This window comes from Mytilus edulis, chromosome 12 (assembly GCF_963676685.1).
Source record: "Mytilus edulis chromosome 12, xbMytEdul2.2, whole genome shotgun sequence".
Lineage (NCBI taxonomy): Eukaryota > Metazoa > Mollusca > Bivalvia > Mytilida > Mytilidae > Mytilus > Mytilus edulis.
Window position 1 is genome coordinate 18610293 of NC_092355.1, and position 24261 is coordinate 18634553.

At 32.5% G+C, this 24261-nt stretch overlaps 1 protein-coding gene across 1 annotated transcript; it reads right to left on the reverse strand.

Annotated features, from left to right (window-relative positions):
- Positions 1-2122: 2122 nt before the first annotated feature.
- On the reverse strand, positions 2123-22640 carry LOC139497908 (uncharacterized). Its single transcript, XM_071286152.1, has 5 exons — positions 21559-22640; positions 15054-15111; positions 12525-12665; positions 6990-7241; positions 2123-4598 (listed from the first exon to the last, which is right to left on the reverse strand). The coding sequence occupies exons 1-5, from the start codon at positions 21622-21624 to the stop codon at positions 4555-4557; spliced, it is 561 nt and encodes a 186-aa protein (XP_071142253.1). The 5' UTR covers positions 21625-22640; the 3' UTR covers positions 2123-4554.
- Between the last annotated feature and the right edge of the window lie 1621 nt (positions 22641-24261).

Sequence of the window (24261 nt, forward strand, 5' to 3'; positions counted from 1 at the left end):
GTAAACATATATTAAAGGCGGGGTTTTCTCTCATGTGATTTATGCCTTCTGAATCCATCCCAAAACATATGACGTCCATATTTAACAGATGAACTGTGTAAGTTTTTTATCTTTTACTTTGGTGTTGATTGTTCTTGGGAGCTCTTGTATATATTGTCCAATATTTGTTTTAGAGTTCCTGTTATCCTTTAATTATATTTTCAATCTTGAATCTCGTTTTCGTTCTCAAGATATTGAAAAAGATTATGGCTGAGGTTGTTGTTTTTGTTTTTTTTAATCGTCAGTGAATATACCAGTTGGTATCGATTTTAGCCGTGTGAACCGTGTTTCTTCAATGAAAAATAATGAATAATAATAATTAATCTTTTTTTTTCAGGCGGTATTTTCTACAAAACAATGACATGCCATAAGCTCTATTCAGCATTTAACCTAAAGACAAGTAATACTTATACAACACATTACCTGCTTTACAGTTTTCTTTTCTTCTGTGCATTTTAATAATCAGAGTTTGGTATATCAATGTGCATGTAACGAGTGAAACGGTCGTGAAACTGCCGAAGGAAATCGAAAACTGAAACGTACATGTACATAATGTGAGAGTGTTCTCGTACTTGAACGTCATTCAAACTTTAAGTTGCCATTTTTGTTCTCTCATTTATATTGTAGAACATGAATAAAGAACACGATATAAAAGGGGCATAAACTGTTATATAGGAGGTTGATTTTAATTCATTGTTCATTACCATAAGTAGTAATCTGTAGTCGACAATGTCGTATAGTAATTTACGAAGTGGATATTATCCTCGCAAATTAATTGACTGGCTTCTTTTAATCAAGATATAGGAAATTAAATAGAATAATTAGGTCGCCTTATTTTCTCTTGTCAAACAAAAGTCTGATTATACAACGTAATGTGGTCTGATGACCTACATATACTAGTGGAAATTGTGAGTCAGAATATGATTTAGCAAGCAACCTGGTTGATTTAATAGATATAAGAAGATGTTATATGAGTGCCAATAAGTAAACTCTCCATCCAAGTCACAAATTATAAAAGTAAACCCTTATAGGTCAATGTACGGTCTTCAACACGGAGCCTTGTCTCACACCGAACAGCAAGCTACAACGTTGAGCTTTGACAAAGCAATGATGCATTATTTGTTGGTTGCTTAAGATCCAGTGAAAAATATTTCAAGATTGTTCCGATGAGAACAAATTTACATTAATTATAATAGAAATTTCTGGAATGGGGTCGCACAAGATGAAGGTAAGGAATTTTTGCCTGCCACTGAAAAATGAGATTATATTAGATAAGAACTGACATTTTGCAAGGGTTTTAGCTTATGGTCAGATGGTGACAATGTGGTTCTGTTGTCTGTCGGTGTTTGCCATTAGATTCTCTCTCGACTTATTGTTCAAATTACTGTTCTTGCTCTTTCGACTAGTTCGTATGGATACCGTGTGTTGACTTCTAAATTACTTGCTTTTTTTCGTTCGATAGCTCATTGAATTTATTCTTGAGATTACTCAATTATTTTACTTTTTTTATGGTAAAAGGAAGATGAAATAACAGTATTTTGAATCATAGGTCGCAATAGTAGAGGCAACATTATGGCGATTCAAAAAGGACAATTGAAACACAACTTCACAAATAAAACTAACCACAGAAATAACAAGGCAACATTAATACCAGGAAACTGTGGTAATTTTATATTAGTGTAGTCTTCTGCTCCACAAGTGGCACCCATTGTGTTGATCATGTGTTATTGTGTTCTGGTTTCTAACACCAGAGGCAAAATATAAAAATTTCGAGCCTCTTTTGTCTGTCCTTGTTGGAGGACGACACTTCAATCAATTGCACCTAAAGTGGTTTGGAAAGTCAACAAGGGGAGAAGAAGAAGGTTTACAATTAGTCGAAGGAAAAAAACCGCCATAACTGAGAAAAGCTAAAAATTGTATAAATTTGCTTCGAAAAGTCATAAGTTCATACTTTACCCTCATGTGTTAACTTTGTTCTTTTTTTTTTCTTTTTGTCTTATCTTTATTTGTCTTTTTGTGTGGTTTTCTTGAGATATTTTACATTGGATGTTGAATATACAATTCAAGTAGAATAATGAAACAATAACTGGTAATCTTTATTACAAGCATTTGTATTAAAAATGTGAAAGTGTGAAAAAAAGTTATAAATATATACATTTTGTTCATACTAAATATTTAAATAAGACATGCAATTAACAAGATTCTAATATCTCAAATATAACATTTTTATCTTGTATGTTTATACATTTTCTAAAAGTTTGAAAAAACAAATTACAAATGACGTTCAAATATTTATTCTTATTTTTTTTAACAAATGTACGAAACCACTAATTTAAGCAGAGTGGAGACTTAAAAATACTGTACAGTCGAAAATAAAAAAAATATACTTATTAATCTTCTTCGAATTGTTGCTGATACCATGCGTTTTTTTTTTTAGGTATATTGAAAGTATGAGTCTAGGAGCTTTTTAAAAAGTTAAGGCTTATTTAAAATTGCCATATTTTATAAAGATTAAAAAATTAATGTTGAAAACCCATTCCTTTAGAAATTTTAACTTTTTGGGTAATCTCCGTTTATATGCCTTATTTGAAAAAATTAATTGAATCAAATAAATTTAAACATTTGTCAAAACTCTCAATAGGATAAAACGCACATTTTCTTCATAATGATGCAAGGTTTTTCAAATAAATAGCATTTTTGAATCAAAATTTGCATATGTCATTTAAGATATTGACCAAATGCTTTCTGCTATTTAACAATCCAAGATATCGGGAGACACCTTATATTCGTGGAAGTATCGCTAATAGAACGTCTTAAATCAATGAATCAACTTAAGTATTGATATTGGAAAATGCTAATTATAGAGGAATGTAATATCTGAGTGTTATGAGTGCTTGTTATTCATATTATCCCCTTTTATGATACAAATACTCAATGGAATGTCATTATATTTATAAATAACCTTTAATTCAACCTTGAAGAAAATGTGATCTAGTAAATGGTCTCTCAACTTTGATAATATTTTTAGGACACAGTTTGTACTTTGCTTGTAATAGCGTGTGTTTCTTTCTTAATAAGTTTACTAACTTACATGTAGTTGCAGAATCATGCATGCAGGCATGAAGGAGATCATTGTTTAATAACTGACATATAATATTTGTTTCAACGCTAATTATTACCCTAACAAAACAAAAGTATAAAACAAATATTTTGATTTCGTTACTGGCCTATATGTTTGCCTTTGTTTCGATGTGAAAAAATCGTGATACAAAATGGAACACTCAGTGGCGGATCCAGGGGGGGGGGGGGGGGGTCCGGGGGTTGGAACCCCCCTTTTTTTGGACGATCAATGCATTTGAATGGGAGCATATCGTTTGAAACCCACCTTTACTCCTGGTTGGGACCCCCCCCCCCCCTCTTTTATAAAATGGCTGGATCCGCCACTGATCCTGTCGTCTTCTAGAAAACATTTCATTCTCTATATAATCTATTGCATTCAAATGAGTCATGCATTACTACGTAAACACACAACTTGCAACATTAAAGTTGAATAATGTATATGGAAGGTTTCTTTATTCCCATTTGATTAATTTGAAATAGTACGAAAGTGCATGGTTAACCAAGAAAATCAATACTCTTTTGATTAATTTATTTAAATGACAACAAATTGTTGTTTGCCATTACATGTTAGAAGGTATGGTTTATCATTATCCAGTTTGTCCCTTAATCTGAAATATGCTGTATTATACGAAATTATCATTAACAATTGACCGTTTAAAAATCTAAAGGACTATGGGTAGTTTTCACTGTTTGGGGCCCCAAAATGGAAAAAAAACGTCATTTCTTGGTTGAATTTCAATTGTTTAGAACTATTTTAACCAATCACAACGCTTTGGTGTACACTTTTGAAAATATTTCCCAGAATGCGTTAGATTCCGAAACGGCGAATTATACAACCATTAAGATTAGAAGTAAATCAATTCTTTCTGAATAAGAAATTTCAAAATATTCCTTAACGGGTGGTCTGAAATGGAATAATTTCCGACATTTTTATTAGAAGAACGTTTTGAAAAATAAAACTCATTAGAGCATGCTTCCAAAGATTCGGAAATCTATGACTATTCGGTCGAGATATAATAGCTCAAAGTTTTTATACTGCATTTTTAGTCATGAATTGTAACTCTTTAAAACAATAAATCATGTAAATTAATACTGTTGATTAAGTACAATAAAATTGGCAAGTGTAAACTTGGAAAATGGCAAAATGCAATTGTACAAAATGTATTCAGTGCAGTTTGTACAAAATTTAATGTTATAAAAGCACAAAAATGGTCGATGTTTGTACGTCTAAACTTCCGGTCTACTGGTTCCACTACAAATATGTCTCCTCTACGTGTAAAGTCTTCTACTCTAAGTAACCAGTCCAACTGTATTCGTTTTCCAACGGACATGAAAATTGGTTGTCGATATGGACAAAGATTGATCTTTGTAAACAATTGTGGTTCTCGTTTATTGTCAACCTTCATCGGAACTATAATCCTGACACTTTTGAAAGAATTCTGAAAAAAACCCAATAGAATGTGATAATGTTTAGGGTTGAAATTAATTGATGCGATTATATGCCAAAGGAGCGTCATGAATTCAACACATATTTTCTCTGGCTGTATAAGGGGTTTTGGTTCTGTATTGTCACATATAAGTCCGATACGTGTTTGTTTTTTAGCATCCAATTATTTTTTTTCTAATTTCCCCCTCATTATTCTCTATTTTTCCTCATCATTTTCTATAATCTGTTAAGCCCATCAATACCCCCTCCCAAATTAACTTAACCCTAATAACCAGACATTGAAAATGAAAATCACTTTGCCTATAAATAATATTGAACCAATTTGACAGAAAATTGATGGACTGGGGCTTAGGTCGTGAGATTTTTTCCAAGAAAAAGAACAAATTAATCTAAAGTATGGGGATAGAGGGTGATTGCTCAAGATGTGATATTAATTATTTGACAACTTAACATCCAATGTCTTAAGGTTATTCATATTTCATTTTTATATATTGGAATGTTAGAAGTGCAATGTTTTAAAGATTTTTCAATCAGGATTTTTTTCAGTACGATAAACATAGATGACAAACGGAATAAAAGTTAATTAGTAGAAAAAAATCTTAGTTGCATAGCAAAAGATTTGAGAATCGTTAGTTCGGCATATCAAAAGATGGGTGGATCATTAGGTCGACTAAATATAAAAAAAATCACTTGATGCACTTACGAGATTGACTTCTGAAAAAATAGTAAACAACAGATGTTTTAAGTTCGGTATATCCGAGGATTCGATGGTCATTAGTTCGGTATAGCAAAATATTCGAGGATCATTAGAACTTTAGGTTAATAAATAAGACGAATATGTCCATAGTACACGGATGCCCAACTCGCACTATCATTTTCCATGTTTAGGGGGCCGTAAAATTGGGATAAAAATTCTAATTTGGCATTTAAATTAGAAAGATCATATCATAGGGAACATTTGTACTAAGTTTCAAGTTGATTGGACTTCAATTTCATCAAAATCTACCTTGACCAAAAACTTTAACCTGAAATTTGCACTGTCATTTTCTATGTTCAATTAACCGTGAAATTGGGGTAAAAACTCTAATTTGCAATTAAAATTAGAAAGATCATGTCATAGGGCACATGTTTCAAGTTGATTGGACTTCAACTTCATCAAAAACTACCTTGACCAAAAAACTTTAACCTGAAGTGGGACCGACGGACGGAAGGACGGTACGACGAACGAACGCACGGACCCACATACCAGAAAACATAAAATACGAAGTTACTTGATGCACTGTTTATATTGACTTTAGAAAGAAGAAAACAGCCGTGCTCATTCCCTTAATCAAGAGACGTTAATATTTAATGGGTAATTCTTTTAACTGTTCTATAAATAATTACAAAATGTTGCTAGCATCCTTAATTCCATCATCCAGGCTTTGATTTATTTCGAGAAAGCAGCTGCTTTTTATACTGTAATATTGTAATTGGTTTTGAGTCTCTGAAAAGACCCGGCGAATAATTGTCAATACAATGTAATTGAAGGATCCCGTCAAATAATCTTCAATAATTGAAGGATCGATAGAAACTGAAAGAAGAAGACCTTGGTTTTTCTCGGAGCAAACCAAAACGTGCGATTTCTTGTCTTCAATTCGAACCAATAATTCTACTTTTAAATTATAGATTTGACACTCACGATAAATGAAATACTTGTAACTGGTACAATGTTTGCCATTCTACTCTTTCCGATCGACATATATACATGAAGTCGTCAACGATACATAGTTTATATACTATTCATACTAGTATTCTGGACATAAGTTTTTAAACCGGGAGTTCGAAATGATATTAATGATTGGCTAGTTGACTTTGATGTTGACAAAAATCTTTTATGGTCTTTGGCGTCAAAAGTTTTCAATATAAAAAAAAAGATGTGGTATGATTGCTAATGAAACAACTGTCCACAAAGTGTTTGCCTTACTTGTTTCAAGTTTATTGTTTTTTAATACTAGTAAATAATGCCGATAATTTTCTTGTTTAAATGGTTTTACATTATGACAACACCCGGGCAATATCGGGACCTTGCAATCTGCTTACTAAGACGGTATGTGTTTTATTCATTCGAAAACAGTACGATAACTTGTATATATAGTATTCTTGTTTTGGTTGTTAGTTGTCTTGTTGTCAATCGAACCACATCTTAGTTGTTTTTTTTATAGTGTCGAGTTTTAACATTTTCCAGAGTTCTGTTACGGTATAAACATGTATTCTTAATTGTGAGCTATTGTTGATCATTGTTCCTTTCATCAAGCATGCTTTTTAAATTTCTTTACTTCTTACTACAGTGAGCTACTGTAAGTCGAAGGTATTACAATACAACAGAATACTAAGTATTTACCTGCGTAGTTTATGAACTCTCCATCTTTTGTTTTAGCAAAGTGCAATATTTCCTCAACTTCCTCGTCAGACATTTTATCTCCTAAAGTCGTCATGCAACGCCGGAAGTCGCGAATCGATATCTTCCCAGTGCCGTCTTTGTCAAGGACTTTAAACGCTTCAATGATGTCACATTCTTCTTCTGATTTTGTATAAATCCCACCACGTTTCCGGACAAACTTTTCCACTTCCGCAAATGTCAGACGACCACTTGCTGAAACGATACAATGTGACAATGAATTCGAACTGCAGGAGCTCATGCTTAGATTATGTTCCAATAAGTGTAAATTTGACAGAATTAGACTAAGCACGACATCTATTCTCGTTTGCATGTATTTATATAAAATATTATTAATTTGTAACATACTTGTATCTCCAAAATAGAGTTTTTCAGTATGGCTCCCTACTACTTGTTTATTTATACGCATATATTGTCCTAGATAATTGTTGATGGCAACCAGCACATGCGTCATTGTTGAGCTCATTGAATTATGACATTTTAACAAAGACAATGCAAGGCCGAAATAAAAAAATGTAATCTGGAATTCGTTTTAAAAAAGTTAGTTTTAAAGATACCTTTCAAATTGACTCCCTTTTGCATTTTATAACTTCTAAATATGATGCCCTGCTAAACATTGATAAAAACAATCTACTTAAAATAACAAATGCAAAAACCTGGGTAACATGAACTAAATCGCGTGTTAAAATACCATTGAAAGTTTACAATCTGATCAAAGGTATTGACAATTATACAATATTCATGATAACTCGTTCTAAATGTAGGATGACACGAGTATTTACTGATTGTAGTTGATTAAGGACATTATGTTTAAAGTGGAATCGAGGTCATTTGACGGATGTTGACTTATACATGTCTTTTGTTGGGGTTGATGGGTTACTTTCTTGTATGCATACTAGGCTTTACTAGCATCAATGTTTATTCACAAATATTGAAAATTATTACAGAGAATAGAACAGCATTTCAGATAACTTTGACACAAAAATCGTAGATAAATATACCGTCCCTGCTGATGTGTAATCAAGTAAGGAACAGTTAACGGTTTATTTAGGCGCATTATATTTTTAAGGGGGGGAAATGTAAACTAGAATTGCATTTACTCTTATATGAACGATAATTACAGTTTGTAAAAAAACAAACACACATTTGTAAAATTTCACTGTCCTATCTTGTTGAGTTGAAATAATTTTAAAGTATTGGTCTTCTAAAAATTCAAAACTAATAAGGGAGCAAAAAACATTTTAAAAATCAATAAAAGATCCAACTCGTAGTTATATATTATACTTGAATTTGTAATCAAAATTTTATATTTTGCTAATTTCAGTAAAATGTTGGAACGAAGTCATTAGACTGTTGTAAAAGTGAGAGGGTTAACGCTATAAAACCAAGTTCAATCCACCATTTTCTACGTTTGAAAATGCCTGTATCAAGTCAGGAATATGACAGTAGTTGTCCATTCTTTTGATGTGTTTTGTCATTTGATTTTGACATTTGATTAGGGACGTTCCGATTGAATTTTCCTCGGAGTTCAATATTTTTGTGATTTTCCTTTTTGCTATTCTAGACATGACAGAATACAGACAATGTATATAGTGTAAGCACGCATCAAGAGCCTCACGCAGATTGTTACAAGTGCTTCAATACTTAAAGTATATAGTTGCATGCTCATTGCAATACTTTGTTCTATAAGGCTTATCGAAATCTACTGCTGAAAGTTAGATGAAATCGTTAAAGTTATCGCTAGCATCATATAATTAAAACTTTCACCTGACCTAGCTTAGGTAAATATTAGAAACTGCATTGTTTAAACGCAAAATCAATAAACGCAGAAATACTACAAAAACTGCATTTTTAAGTCTTAGAATCAATATTTCGGTTATATACAGTTAATGAATTGTTGTATTAGTAACTAATACTCTGTTCACAAAGGTATAAAGCTTTCGTGGATCTTTTCTACCACAAATCGCCAAAACATATTCTTACTGTGATTCATAGCCAGTACTTAAAAAGTACAGTAAACTTGACCTCATAGACTCATATTAAGATCGGAAAATATTGTGACCGACAATGCACTTTACTGAGATATTGCAATATATTTAACATCGACATGGTTATATAGTTAAAATCCATTGATTACTGATGAGTTTTTCATAAAGACGTGCTGACTTTACTTTAACATATATTTAGTTAATTTAAACATCAATAGAGATATCAGATTCCAATTTACAAATACTAAGCGTAATATCTAATTACAAACAAGTGCGTGCTGTACTCTTAGCTACTGGTTCCCGCGGTAATATTGTTCCAGGTTCTAGTGTCCTTAATTAGTATTGACAATTTTCTATACCACATCAGTTTTCGTGCCTAAATAGATTATCTTTAAACCTATAAGGAAGTTAAGAAATCTTTTGAAAAGTATGCAAACTAATAACGTTGGTCTTAAATTGGATAATGAATTTTCAAAGGCATTTTTATACGTCGTGTAGCAGTATGCTATATGTTGTAGAGAGGTGAAAGATACCAAAGGGACATTCAAACTCACAAGTCAAAATATACTGACGTTGTCATTTCGGGACCTTTTATAAAGTGACTGTGTGGTGTGGATTTTGCTCATTGTTGAAAGCCGTATGGTGACCTATAATTGTTAATTTCTATGTCATTTTGGACCCTTTTGGAGAATTGTCTCATTGGCAATCATACCACATCTTCTTTTTTATATTGACAACGCTATGGCTACATAAAGACAGAAGAAAATCAGAGAAACAACAGTACATAAAACACTAAAACACAACATAGAAAACTTAAAACAAAGCATAACGAACGCAACCAAAATAAGGGGGGGACGGGTTTATCGTAGGTGATCCGTAAAGGGTAAGTAGATCCTGCTTAACATGAACATGTTGCATCCGTTGGGTTAAAGGTATAACAGCAACTACATTTCAAAGTATTACAAAAAAAATGCTTTTTTCTGGACGTGTTGCTTGTTTTTAACTAGACAAGATTGCATTTCAATTCGTAATCCAAATCGGAGTTTTGAAGAGTGCGTTCTTTTTAATCTTAATATCATTGATTATTAACTGTTTAACTGTCACATTGCACAATAATTCGATTTTAAAATTAGCACGTCTTTTCATTGAATGAAAGGTTTGTTTATCAGCTAATAGACACAATTTTGTCACGTCATCAACGTTTTTTTCATGATGAACTCCTTATATAAATGAAAGTAACTTGTGGATTATCGGTAAATGTTGGAGCGATTGAACGCAAAAAGTCTACTTCATCATATGCAGAAATTACGCTCATCTATCCAGTACTTGAAGACATTTTTGTGTCCATTATTTTTTGTTTGAACTCAAGCTTACGTGAACTCTCACAAATACATTCGGAATATCAACAGTGTTTCTATAATGCGTATGATACGTAATTATTCTACAGTTTTCAATACATTCTACTTAACATTTTTGACATGTTTCTATGACATTACGATGTAAATGACAGAACATTGTTATTATATATTAAATATAAACACAACTTAAATTGTATATTTGACTTTGGGCAATTTAGCAATTATCATATGACATAGACACTTGTTTGCTTTTGAATTCCGTGCTTTATATATCTTTTCTGGGTTATTGTCCAAAACAAAAGTAGGTCAAAAACTATAACTTAATTCATTGAAATTAGGTTTCACCTGTCAATTCTAGAGTGCTAGAGAAAGCTAATTCGGCGCTGTAATAATGGTCCTGCTTATTTTCGGTTTTGCTGATTTTAGAATAACTAATCAAAGAATTCAAAGGTCGATTACTGAAAAGCACATCAATTCACGAATTTCAATATGAGTGAATTAGTCGTTCTGTTGGTCACAGGTTGGATATTTTCCAATAACTGAATCCTTAGATTAGTTTTTATTTTTATGAAATGATATTAAAGAAAATTAAGAAGAGATAAAGAAGAAACTGTAACCTTTACATCGCTTTTTTTTTTATAACTTTGCAAACGTTTTGAAAACTCGAATTGTGACTCAGTGTTGTTCAAAGTCCGTAGTTAACTCCAATGCATGAGTTAACGTCAATGAATAAGTTAACGTCAATGAATGAGTTAACGCCAATGAATGAGTAAACGTCAATGAATAAGTTAACGTCAATGAATGAGTTAACGTCAATGAATAAGTTAACGTCAATGAATAAGTTAACGTCAATGAATGAGTTAACGTCACTGAATAAGTTAATGTCAATGAATGAGTTAACTTCAATGAATAAGTTAACGTCAATCAATGAGTTAATGTCAATGAATAAGTTAACGTCAATGAATGAGTTAACGTCAATGAATAAGTTAATGTTAATGAATAAGTTAATTTCAATGAATAAGTTAATGTCAATGAATAAGTTAACGTCAATGAATGAGTTAACGTCAATGAATGAGTTAATGTCAATGAATAAGTTAACGTCAATGAATAAGTTAATGTTAATGAATAAGTTAACGTCAATGAATGAGTTAATGTCAATGAATGAGTTAACGTCAATGCATGAGTTAACGTCAATGCATGAGTTAACGTCAATGCATGAGTTAACGTCAATGAATGAGTTAACGTCAATGAAATGAGTTAACGTCAATGAATGAGTTAACGTCAATGAATGAGTTAATGTCAATGAATAAGTTAACGTCAATGAATAAGTTAATGTCAATGAATGAGTTAACGTCAATGAATGAGTTAATGTCAATGAATGAGTTAACGTCAATGAATGAGTTAATGTCAATGAATGAGTTAACGTCAATGAATGAGTTAATGTCAATGAATGAGTTAACGTCAATGAATGAGTTAATGTCAATGAATGAGTTAACGTCTATGAATGAGTTAACGTCAATGAATGAGTTAATGTCAATGAATGAGTTAACGTCAATGAATGAGTTAATGTCAATGCATGAGTTAACGTCAATGAATGAGTTAATGTCAATGAATGAGTTAACGTCAATGAATGAGTTAACGTCAATGAATGAGTTAACGTCAATGAATGAGTTAATGTCAATGATTGAGTTAAAGTCAATGAATGAGTTAACGTCAATGAATGTGTTAACGTCAATGAATGAGTTAACGTCAAGTAATGAGTTAACGTCAATGAACAAGTTAATGTCAATGAATAAGTTAACTTCAATGATCAACGTCAATTATTTTAAAACATTTATAAATATGACAATATCAATCATAGTTCATTTCTTTACAGAATTAGTGTATACTGGGCTGGTAATTATCTCGGGTATCCTTGAACTGATGCCTTAAAACGGTCCGGGGGACACTGACAAGAAAATATGATACCTTGAAAGAAAAATATACATTGAAGTTAAGTAAATGTTTTTCCGACTGTTTCAACGCTCGTCTGTTAAATCTGATTAAATGTTACCATGTAATAGTTAACGTTTATGAATCAATTTGTATTAGCAGCCATAACTGTTTTCTATTTTGTCTTTATTTATATTTACCCGCGACGTCTAACTCTTGTCTCGCTTCTTCCAGATCTCTTTCCGACGGATTCCATCCGAGGCATCGTAGAAAAGAACCAAGGTCTCGTGCTGACATCTTCCCTTTCCTTGAAACGAACATGCCAAAAGCCTCCTTCAGATCTGACAAATATATTATACATGTTGCAGTCTTATACACTGATACAATTTGAAAGTTTCTATAAGGACATTATAAAACATCTAGGGAACTTCAAATTTGGTACATGAGAAAAATTTGAAAAGAAATAGAATCTTATCCCCAAGTATGTCCTCATTCGCAGCTTCTTATCAAAGAGGCCACTTATAAAAGCTTTATAGTAATACATGTTTACGAGTAAATTTTTTTATCAAATAATATATCATTAAAGACCAACTCAAATCACCTGGCGTCAAAATTTTGACTTGTACAAAAAGTGTATACATTATAAGTGATTGTAATGATACAACTTCTGCACATAGTCTGCATGATTTTAATAAAGTACGTGTATCTATTTTTACAGACCAGGTTAGGACTCAGGTTATCAGATTTTTGTAAATAACACATTGTAGAAGTTCCATTTACTATCTTATTTTTAATGAATTAATTAAATTGTAAAAAGATAATCGTACTATCTAGCAATGCATGCGGTAGGTATGACTAGAAAAAAATGTAAAATCTTCTTTAGTTTTACTTAATCTTAAATCTTCACCACATTGAGTTTTTGGTAAAATGTACCGATATTATCGTCCGACATATAAAATATAGATAAATCACACAATTTACAAATTTACTTATTTTATACTCCTTAGGGTTTATACTTGAATGTCTTGGAGTTCGAAATTGCTCCAAGAATAGACACTCATTTATTACTTTCTGTGATGAAACGTCTAATTTCTGGGAGTAAAACAGACATAAGTAAAGCGGAAGAAACTCCATAATTTGATTTTCTATTGTAGCAAATGTACATAAAATTTGTCCAGGGAATTGTTATGTTAGATTAACGATTGAAACTATTCATTTATACCTATTGAAAAAACATCCTTTGAGAATTCTAATGCTATTGTAAAGATTTATATTCTATAATTCAATAAGAAGATTTTAAGTCACGTCTTTCGTGCAATGAATAAGTAATATTAAAACTGACTACACAATTACAAATAAAGAGGAATACTATTAGACAATTGCAAGTAAGAAATTTAAGGAGTGATTGTCGGATGTAAGTAGTAGGAACAGTATATCAAATATGATACTGAATCTTCTTGTTTGATGACCAATAGCCTTCGTGGAGGTCTGGATGGTATCGTCCATTTCGATATTCTTTAATTTCTTATGCCATTTTTATCTATCATTTATACTTTTTGTCCAATGTTCACTATTCTTTACATTTAAGCAGCTAATTATTATAATACTCCTTAAATTTTTTTGTTGGGTCATTTTTTTACTATTTTATAAAAAAAAAAATCAGCAGCTAACCATTCTCTATCATTGTTTTGGAGTCCTTTTTTCCCAACAATATTTGCCTATTATTTTCTATGCTGCAAACCTACATCTACATCCGATTGAAGTTTGATGTATGTATTGAAATCACAAATTAAACAAAACACGACACAGAAATCGAAAAACTGTGCAGCACGAACTCATCAAAATCCAGGGGTGATGTCAGGAGCTTCGGAACTCATCAATATCCAGGGGTGATGTCAGGAGCTTCGGAACTCATCAATATTCAGGGATGATGGCAGGAGCTTCGGAACTCATCAATATTCAGGGGTGATGCCAGGAGCTTCGGAACTCGTCAATATCCAGGGGTGATGTCAGGAGCTTCGGAACTCATCAATATCCAGGGCTCATGTCAGGAGCTTCGGAACTCATCAATATCCAGGGGTGATGTCAGGAGCTTCGAAACTCATCAACATCCAGGGGTGATGACAGGAGATTCGGAACTCATCAATATCCAGGGGTGATATCAGGAGCTTCGGAACTCATCAATATCCAGGGGTGATGTCAGGAGCTTCGGAACTCATCAATATCCAGGGGTGATGTCAGGAGCTTCGAAACTCATCAATATCCAGGGGTGATAACAGGAGCTTCGGAACTCATCAATATCCAGGGGTGATGTCAGGAGCTTCGGAACTCATCAATATTCAGGGGTGATGTCAGGAGCTTCGGAACTCGTCAATATCCAGGAGTGATGTCAGGAGCTTCGGAACTCATCAATATCCAGGGCTGATGTCAGGAGCTTCGGAACTCATCAATATCCAGGGGTGATGTCAGGAGCTTCGAAACTCATCAATATCCAGGGGTGATGTCAGGAGATTCGGAACTCATCAATATCCAGGGGTGATGTCAGGGGCTTCGGAATGGTTAACTGATCCTGCTCTACATGCAACACCCTTCGTGTTACTCATATAACATACTTAGAAAAGTATGTTTAAGTTATAATCCATCGTGTGTGGGTTGCTTATTAAGATTAGGTAAATGTTATGCTAGTTTTATTGTAAACCCTTAATGTGGTCATTTGCCGATAGACGTACCTTGTTTCTGATCTTCATTCAGTTCTTCTATGTCATCAAGGCTCAGAGATCGTTTTGACTGCAAATAAAGATAAATATCTATGATTTTCCCAAAACTTCTTATCGCTATATTTATATTTTTACTAGATTTGTACTTATCAATGTCAAAAACAAGACGACGGGGAAAACTGTATCACGAGCTCCATATCGCCGCGATATACATTGTAGCCTTTTATTGCTCATGCGGCGTAAAGCAACCAACAATCAACGAGCTGCATAAACATCCATATGATACTTATTTGTTTAGGCTGTAGCAGTGATGGCACGGGCTGGAAGTTTGGGGTGTCGTCTGAAGCGAAGTTGTCGTGTGATTATTCAAGGGGAAAATAAGTATTGTTGCTTCAATCTGACTTTGATGAGTTAAGTGAAACAATAGATTATTGTTAACAATTTCAAATATATGATGATATGTACTACATTTTTCAAATTTGTAAATAATTATAATTGATGTATCATATCTGGGAATTTTTCCTGGTTCCATGTATAACCTTTCAAACCTTTAGAATTCACAGATTTTGAAGTTATTCTCTTCTGTATAGTTTAAGAAGGATTGTTCAAAGTTTTTTTATTAATATTATTTATCTTTTAACTATGGTAGTGTTTGTCCTTCTTCAAGTTCTGTATTCTGTTGTACCCTTGGAGTATGTTTTTCTTCTCCAGACAAAATCACTAATGTATTCAGTGAAGAAATTTATAAAGGGCAAGACATATCTGTAAAGGGCTAGACATATCTGGGTAGTGAAATTTATTGTTTCATTTTTTCAGCTGTACACAGTTAGTGTTCGATGTGGTTCAAAAAGTCAAGGCAACCTCTTGAAACCAGCCCGACTAAAACTCAAATAAATTGGGACGATGATGTTTTATTTTAGGTATAATAATTAGAGATAATGTTAGGCATTTATAGTTCAAATATCATAATTTAAAAATTTTAGAAGAAAAATTGTTAAAATTTTAACTTTACTTAACTTGTCCCATGAATGAACAGACGAACACGTAAGCAGTAAATATTGGTGCTGCCACTACTTCGACCAATTAGAATTTATAATCAGTTAAGTTGTTCATTACCATTCATATTGTGAAAGACGTGTAGATAAATAGTTTCACCATTAAATGTTTATTTAAAGACTTTGTCCCCAGAAAGAAATTATAGTGTTTACGACAGTTTCCCAATTACGACAATCCATTCGGGATTACGGCATTGATTAAAGTCGTAATATCCTTTGACAACTGACGGACAAGTTACAGAATGAAAATTGTAGAGTAATCACATAGACATTTTACACCTGGTCCTAGGCTATTTAAAGTGACAATTTACAACTTTAGAAGCAAATTAACTTAAGCTGACGTCATTACAGCACATTGGAAATAATTTGTTTTCAGTTTTCATATTGTATTATATCAGTCTCAGTCTAAGAATGGAACAATTAAGGCGACACATTTCTTTTATTATTCATAGAACATTTGTACATGAAGGTCCGAGAGTAATGAATGTATCTAAATGGGAAAAAAATGATAGGTAAAAAATATTAATAAATATGTTTTTTTTTGCGATCGCCACCAATCAAACTTAGATAAAAAAAAAAAAGGGCGAAAAACGAAAACCTTAAGTTGACTTTTAATATAAAATTACAGTTGTTAGGTTCAATGAAACAGTTTGTCCAGTTCTATTACATGTCATTATGATACATTTCTATTATGAATTAGAAAATACGTTGAACCACAAACGTCAAAATTATTCAATCGCGTAGTGGAATGAACTATATTATAATGGATTCTTATAAATTCTGTATAACTTTTGGACTATTTCAAATCTCGGTCTATTTCTGAAATTAATTCTTACATACCTTTTGATTTTTTAACCCTGTATGCTAACATTGCCCATGTGAAATTATAAAATTGATTGTATATACTTTAAACGGCAAATATATGTGACGTATAAAATTTTCTGACGTCAGACACGCGAATCAACGAATGTGTTTGTAGATAAAATTTTTTGTGTTCTGTTGAATTGTTCCTTTTAAAATTGTTACACGATAATGACTGCTGTATCCATATTTTCACTATTTTATTTATTATGTCTGTTTAGTTCATGCATCATTGTAAATATAACGGATTTTGATGAGACTGATGTTAGATGGTTAGCGCTTTAAAACCAGGTTTAATCCACCATTTTCTACATTTGAAAATGCCCTTACCAAGTCAGGAGTATGACAGTTCTTGTCCATTCGTTTTTGATGTGTTTTGTTATTTGATTTTGCCATGTGATTATGAACTTTCCTATTGGATTTTCCTCTGAGTTCAGTATTTTTGTGATTTTACTTTTTTTCCATATATAAGTTATTCTGTACCTTCGAAGCGTCATTAAAATTATAATGTTCTGTTTTTTTTTAAAGATCAATATTTGTCTCGAGTATAATTTGCATAAAATTAACAGGTTAAATTTGTAAAAAATGCATATCTGAATAAATTTTCTAACGTACTTTACAGTTGTTTGAATTCAAATAACAAACGGCAATTTATATAGCTGATTCAGGAAGCAAAACTCACAACATAATATAGTATAAATGTATATGTACTGATACAGACACTGCAGATGGATTGATTGATTGTTGGATGCTTAACGTCCAGTGGCAAATATTTCATGTTTGCATATTTAGGACGACACTGATGATGGAAACTTTGGCCGTAATATAGTCATGACCAAAGCACACACTGGTGAAGAATGCTGATTCGAGTGGCAAAAGTCAGAAATGAAATACTACATACGTATTGATGAAGACACTGCAAATGAAAACTTTGACCATAATTCAATAATATTGATCAAACACAAACTGCAATGTAAAATGGTGATTCAATTGTCCCAAGTCAGGAGCCTATGGCCTTTGTTAGTCTTGCATGTTGTTGGTTTTTTTTTATTAATTTTAATTCATTTATTAGTTTGTGAGTTAGTATTGAGTCCCCTTTTCACTGAACTAAGACACATTTTTATTTAGGGACCAGCTGAGGCCAACCTACTGGTGTGGGATTTTCTCTGTCGCTGCGTTGAAGAACTATTGGTGGCCTTCGGCCGTGTTCTATTCTTTGGTCGGGTTGTTGTTTCTTTGACATATTCCCCATTTCAATTCTCAATTATACTTGAAACTAAATGCTTGACAAAATTTGTCAATAACCTGTGTTATTTCATTCACATTGTACTTTACTAGATTTGATCATATTGACTTGCTCATCTTTCCTTTCAAAAGATAATAACATCTTTATCCATCAATCACTGTGTTTTCAAAAACTAAATTCGAGCTGTGACTTTGCATTTTCAAAGAACATTAAATAAGTAAAACTAAATGACGGATTTGATGACGCAGGAAGTTTAATTATTTACACTGTTCTAAACTGATCAATGACTTTCAAGGATGAAGCTTTTTTTTGTTCCACTTCAATGCAGACGGAACTAATTCCATTCAATGTTCTTCGTGATACATCCTTCGTATTAAAGATCTTTTGGCATAACATTTTGATTAAATCTATATATTGTGTTTAAAAATATATATACAATGACAATTCTTATCCTTTATCATTTTCAATTACAAAAAAAGTATGTAATATAAGTAATCTTTGCTATACGGTAAAATACAATCTAATACTGTGTGTTGTTTTTGAAAAAAAAAAGTTACTATTTAGCTACAGGAAGATGTGGTATGAGTGCCAATGAGGCAACTCTCTATCCAAATAACAATTTATAAAAGTAAATCAGTATAGGTCTCTATTATATGTAACAGTGTCTACAATAATCTAAATGGAAGCTTTATGAATTCAAATAAATCATTCTATATATAAAAAGAAAAAAAGTGGTATGATTGCAAATGAAATAACTCCCAACAAGAGACCAAAGTGACACACACATTCACAACTGTAGGTCATCGAACGGCCTTCAACATTGAGAAAAAGCCCTTAGCACATAGTCATTTATAGAAGTAGACCCCGAAATGATAATGCACTATGATCTAGCTTTCAGCTACTTTTTTTAACCATGTATTACGTATCTGATATTGACTCTTTCTGTCATTCATAGAGAGAATTTGATGTTGATGATGTAACTGGGGCAGTGCTTTGTTAATTATTTGATAACATGTTTAGTCTGGGAGAAGTGATGTGACTCAGAGCATGACAACCATTTATATTAACTTATATCTATAATTATTCAAAGCTCACGTATGTTGAACTCTAAATGTGTGTTTTCGGGTGCGGATACAGACTTTTGATAAAAGGGGGATGCGGCCTAGAAAGCCACGTTATGAAGTGATACCTGTAACAAGTCTCTCCTATCCTATTCATGCCGGTCGGCATTTAAGGGGGAAAAGTCTGTCATGTAATTATCATATATGAAGGTCATTAGGGGGAGGGAACCTACACACCCCACATTAATGAGCCTCTTGTTTTGGATTTATTGTTGAGTAATTGTCAGTGAATTCGACGGATTAATATTTTTTAAACATCTTCTTAATAGAAAAAGCAATTTGCATACAATTTAACTGTTCCATATTTTCGAAATGTAGTTGTTCCTCGAAACGCGTGTTAAGATAAGCAGAGAGAAGGAGGCTTCAATATAATTTAAAGAATGTAATAGATAAAAGAAGGTATGGCATGAGTGCTAATGAGTCAACTCTCTATCCAAATCACAATGTGTAAAAGTGAAATAGGTACATATTATTGTCAGTTCGTTATTAAGACATGAATGATGCTTATACTAATGCTAAGACACAAAGGCAAGAGGTGAAAGTTTGAACCATATTTTATCGGTATCTGTTGTTGTCAACTTCTTCTTTTTGTAACATTTGCAAATATCATATCCATATTAAGACTCTTCTTTTTACTCTTTTCCCAGAAGCACCAAGTCCTTCTCTAAGAAATATGATTCTTTGAAGGTATATTTTAATAGTAAAAAAAGGAGCAATGTATTCTGCTTGTATGAGGGGCCTGATTTTGAAAGTGTGTGTGTGTGGGGGGGGGGGGGGGGTCTTATCACGATTCACGAGTTGATTTTTTTGTCAATCACGATTCACAGAAAACTAATTTCCATGATCATGGATCACGAAATTAAAAAAAAAAATCTGTAGAAATACGGATCACGATAACGAAAATGCGCCGATGACGAAAATAGCCCATCAGGCCCCTCTTGTATTTCTCAGTGTTTTGTGCTGAATAAACGTGTTTTTTTTTAATTTTGCTTATGGTAATGTGTGTAAACTAATTAATTCATTTGTGTATAAATGAATAAAAGTAAACCATTATTTTCTTACAATAAAAATGCAAAATCATCTATACAGCTCGTTATCAGATTTGCTTAGTAATTGTTTTCTTTTCAAATGGAAATAGAAATTTAATTTTTAATATGAATTAAAGAACTTCGTTCTGGTCCAGAGCCAATATGAACAACAAGCATTCTATGTTAACACTCATTGTTTGAATATCAATATAGTTTCAGGATTAATTAATAACCATAATTGATTTTCAAATCATAACTTTAACAGGAATCGTGTGCTTCATTTTTTCCTCCATGAATAATTTAAAATACGTAGAAAAATTAGGTCACGCATTTCCTTTTCATCAATGAATACTTCTTAAAAGGCCAATTATCAACGATTAAAGAAAAACAAACGATTACAAGCACACTTGAAAATGTAATTCTTACCAATGTTCAAATAGCCATTCTTTTTAATTGGAATTCTAGAGATTTTGTCGACAATATCCATCGTTTAAACGTATTTTTCTTAATTTTCTGTTCTTTGAACACCATTTTGATAATATAAGAAAACTTATATCTTTAGATTAATTTTTTAATTGAGCATGAGAAACAACAGAAAACTAAGGGTCCAGTATCGGGTACGAATCACTATAATAGGTTCTTTACTGGTCTTTTGTCATAATTGGCGCCATGGTAACTAGATCTGAGGTATCGACAAGTAGAATTAAAAGCACCGGATGCCTAGGGCACAGGCACTCTTCTATAAATAACCAAAGCGGGCAGCATGTAAATATGAAATCCCAAATTAAGAACTTTTAAAGATGTTGGATTATACAATTTCTGTCAGTTTGTTTGGTATAAAACCCAAATACCTAAAATTGTAATTAAATGTATATACCATTTGATTTTTAGGGGGAGGACAAGAATGAAATTTGAAATAAAAAGGCAGAACAGGAGTTTTGACTAAAAAAAAGAAAGGCTGACAGTTTATGTAAAATAAGTCAGGATAATCTAATAGAAAGCAGGACAAAATAGAGTTAAAAATAAAAAGGCAAGACAGAGATTACAACTATAAAAAAGAACAAAATTTTCATCATAGCCCCTTAAAATCAAATGGTAGCTTCCTAAATCACAACTAGGAGCATCCTTTCATCTTCATACCTTACATATGGAACACGTGACGGAACAGTATTTACAATAAAGCATGAGACAACTATAAAACATTACCTTGACAACTTGATGCTGCACACTGCATGGAGCTGATGCACGTCTTGGTAATCGCATGTGCTTCATCTTTAAATGGACGGCTTTCCAAAATACACCAGGCTTTATGTGTGTATCTATTTTTATTGTTTCTTTAGTCACATGGAACGAGCTTGAAATCTTCTCACAAATGATCAACAGGAAAGAAGTATGTTATTATATTGATTGTGCAAAAAGGCTGCACGTTTTGAAAGCAACTATATATGTCGTTTTGTAGTTTCTCAGTTCGATTTCTTTGACAGCTCGCACTTTTTTCTAAGTTAACACTAAAACAATAGTACGTTAACCTTGTACTTTTCCTGGTCTACAGATGGTTTCCTTTTCCTCTATTGATAAAACATAAGTATTTTCTTTGTTTGATCAGCAAATATTAAATGCAATGTCACTTTTTACCAACAGATGGTGTTTTTTGTTTCATTGTATATAACTTTTAACTAGGATAGCAATAGTCCTCCTTCATCATGTCTTGGCAAAGTATTTGTCCGAAGTTTGAACTTGTGAAATATTAGATAATCAAAAGTATGTGACGGGATAATAATATAACTGTACTTGAACTATTAATGACACTTCTAGAACGTTGTGCTGTCTAAGACACTTGTGTTCCTTTTCATCAAATTGTTATCCGCTCTTCAATATGGAGGAGATAAAGATATATATTTTGCAATCTAAAAGACATTTACTGTACCAAAGCCTCGTCTTTAATGTTGCAAAGCTGAATGAATTCTACAATAAAACAGTTATTGTCCGACAAATTAAAATAAGTCACCAGCTTTAATCACACTCCTTTAAAGCTTGTATCAAGATTTGTTATCCAATGAAAAATAATATCTTGATTTAATCAAGAATTTCAAATAAGAATAACATTGTTCCATAATTTGTTTTTAAATTGATACATTTTACTATGTTACATATCGACTTGACTCTGATTGGTCAGTTGCGTGTGTAAACTTGACAATATACGGAAGTTAAAAATCTGCTGTTCCAATAAGTAATTTTTCCGGATTGTTTCCGTAATTGTTTTCCTGTTGAGTTTAAATGTTGTGAATGATGAAGCAGATGATAGAATTAGTTTTTACATACAAACAGAAATCGATTACACCACGGCACATGACAGCACAAGCAATGCAATATTCCAATACCTTATAAGAAAATAAACAGCTATACTGCTATAGCAAGATAGAGACATTTAGTGGTGATTAGCTATACTACAAAAGGATGCTTTATACCTAGTTTCTTAATTGATATATAACATTCGTTAGTCAAACACGAAAACGCACGACGATAAAATATTTGATGACATTGAAGAGGGTATAAATGGGGTCCTTCATTTCTGTATTCTTGATTTCTGAGACATTTGTCTTTTGTATGCCCCATTATGGGCATTACGTTTTCTGGTCTGTGGGTCCGTTCGTCCATCCGTTCGTCCCGATTCAGGTTAACGTTTTTGGTCGAGGTAGTTTTTGATGAAGGTGAAGTTCAATCAAATTGAAACTTAGTACCTATGTTCCTTATGATATGATCTTTCTAACTTTAATGCCAAATTAAAGATTTGTCCTCATTTTCACGGTCCATTGAACATAGAAAACGAAAGTGCTGATGGGGCATGCGTGTACTATGGACACATTCTTGTTTCATTTATATTTTTTGCCCATTATTCTCTGTCTTTTCCATTTAAGCACCCTAGACTTATATATTCTTTAAATTTCTTTACTATTTATCTTTATTCTTTATTTTTTGGGACATTTATTCCGCACATTTTGCACATTATTCTTTATTCTGTCAACCCCATCCAGACCCTCATTGAATCCTTATGTTGAAAAAATTACCAATTAAGATTAATAAGAACGAGAGAATAAATAAGTAGACAAGTATGTTAATTGTAATTAAGAATAGTGTTAGTTAGTACTTTGTTTTATCAAATTGATATTAACAGACGGTTTATGTGGAATACTTTAAAGTATTTGTTAATCCCAAATACCCTTTAACATAGGTCTCTCAAGATGCACAATGACAACAGTAAAATACCGCTGTTCAATAGTCGTCAAATAGAATGAGCGAAAACAAACCCGGGTTAAAACGAAAACTGAGTGAAACACATCAACAATAAGAAGAAAACAACGGAATACATGAAACATTTACCTGCTACAAAAACAAACACACATATACACAGACTTCGTGTTGAAGTCCGTTCTTTGGCCTAAAATGGTACTTTACTTGGACGGAGAGTAGTCTCATTGGCACTCATATCACATCTTCCTATATCTTTATAGAAACGGACTATTTGATAACAACTGCCATATTCCTGACTTGGTACATGACATTTTTGGTGTTATCGTGTTCGCTTCGAGTGGAGAAGATCGTGAGTTTTAAACCAACCCGACTCAAACCAAGGACCATACAATTGGTATGTGCTGTATCTCCACTATGAAGGTGGCTTTACAGAAACGAACAAACTTAGTTTGAGACATTCTGCTCTGAATTAGAAGAAGTAGTCCGGCTATAGTGACATGTCTACCTGCGGTCTATTACCATCTGAACTAGCACGTTAAAAATACGACTCAGCATTTTGATCAATTACAAAGCACGGATCATATTCAACTTCTTAATTTTGTTCTTATGTTAAATTGATTCAGCACTTTCCCAGGTTTGGGGGACGCGGTTTGGCAC

Bases quoted from the DNA above. Each gene is read 5' to 3' on its own strand.
- LOC139497908 (XM_071286152.1), bottom strand. From the start codon at position 21,624: ATGAAGCACATGCGATTACCAAGACGTGCATCAGCTCCATGCAGTGTG. The intron at 7,242-12,524 runs GTAAATATAAAT...GTATCGTTTCAG, and splicing joins ACAAGAGTTAGACGTCGCGG to CAAGTGGTCGTCTGACATTT. The intron at 4,599-6,989 runs GTAAATACTTAG...GGTTTTTTTCAG, and splicing joins AGAGTTCATAAACTACGCAG to AATTCTTTCAAAAGTGTCAG.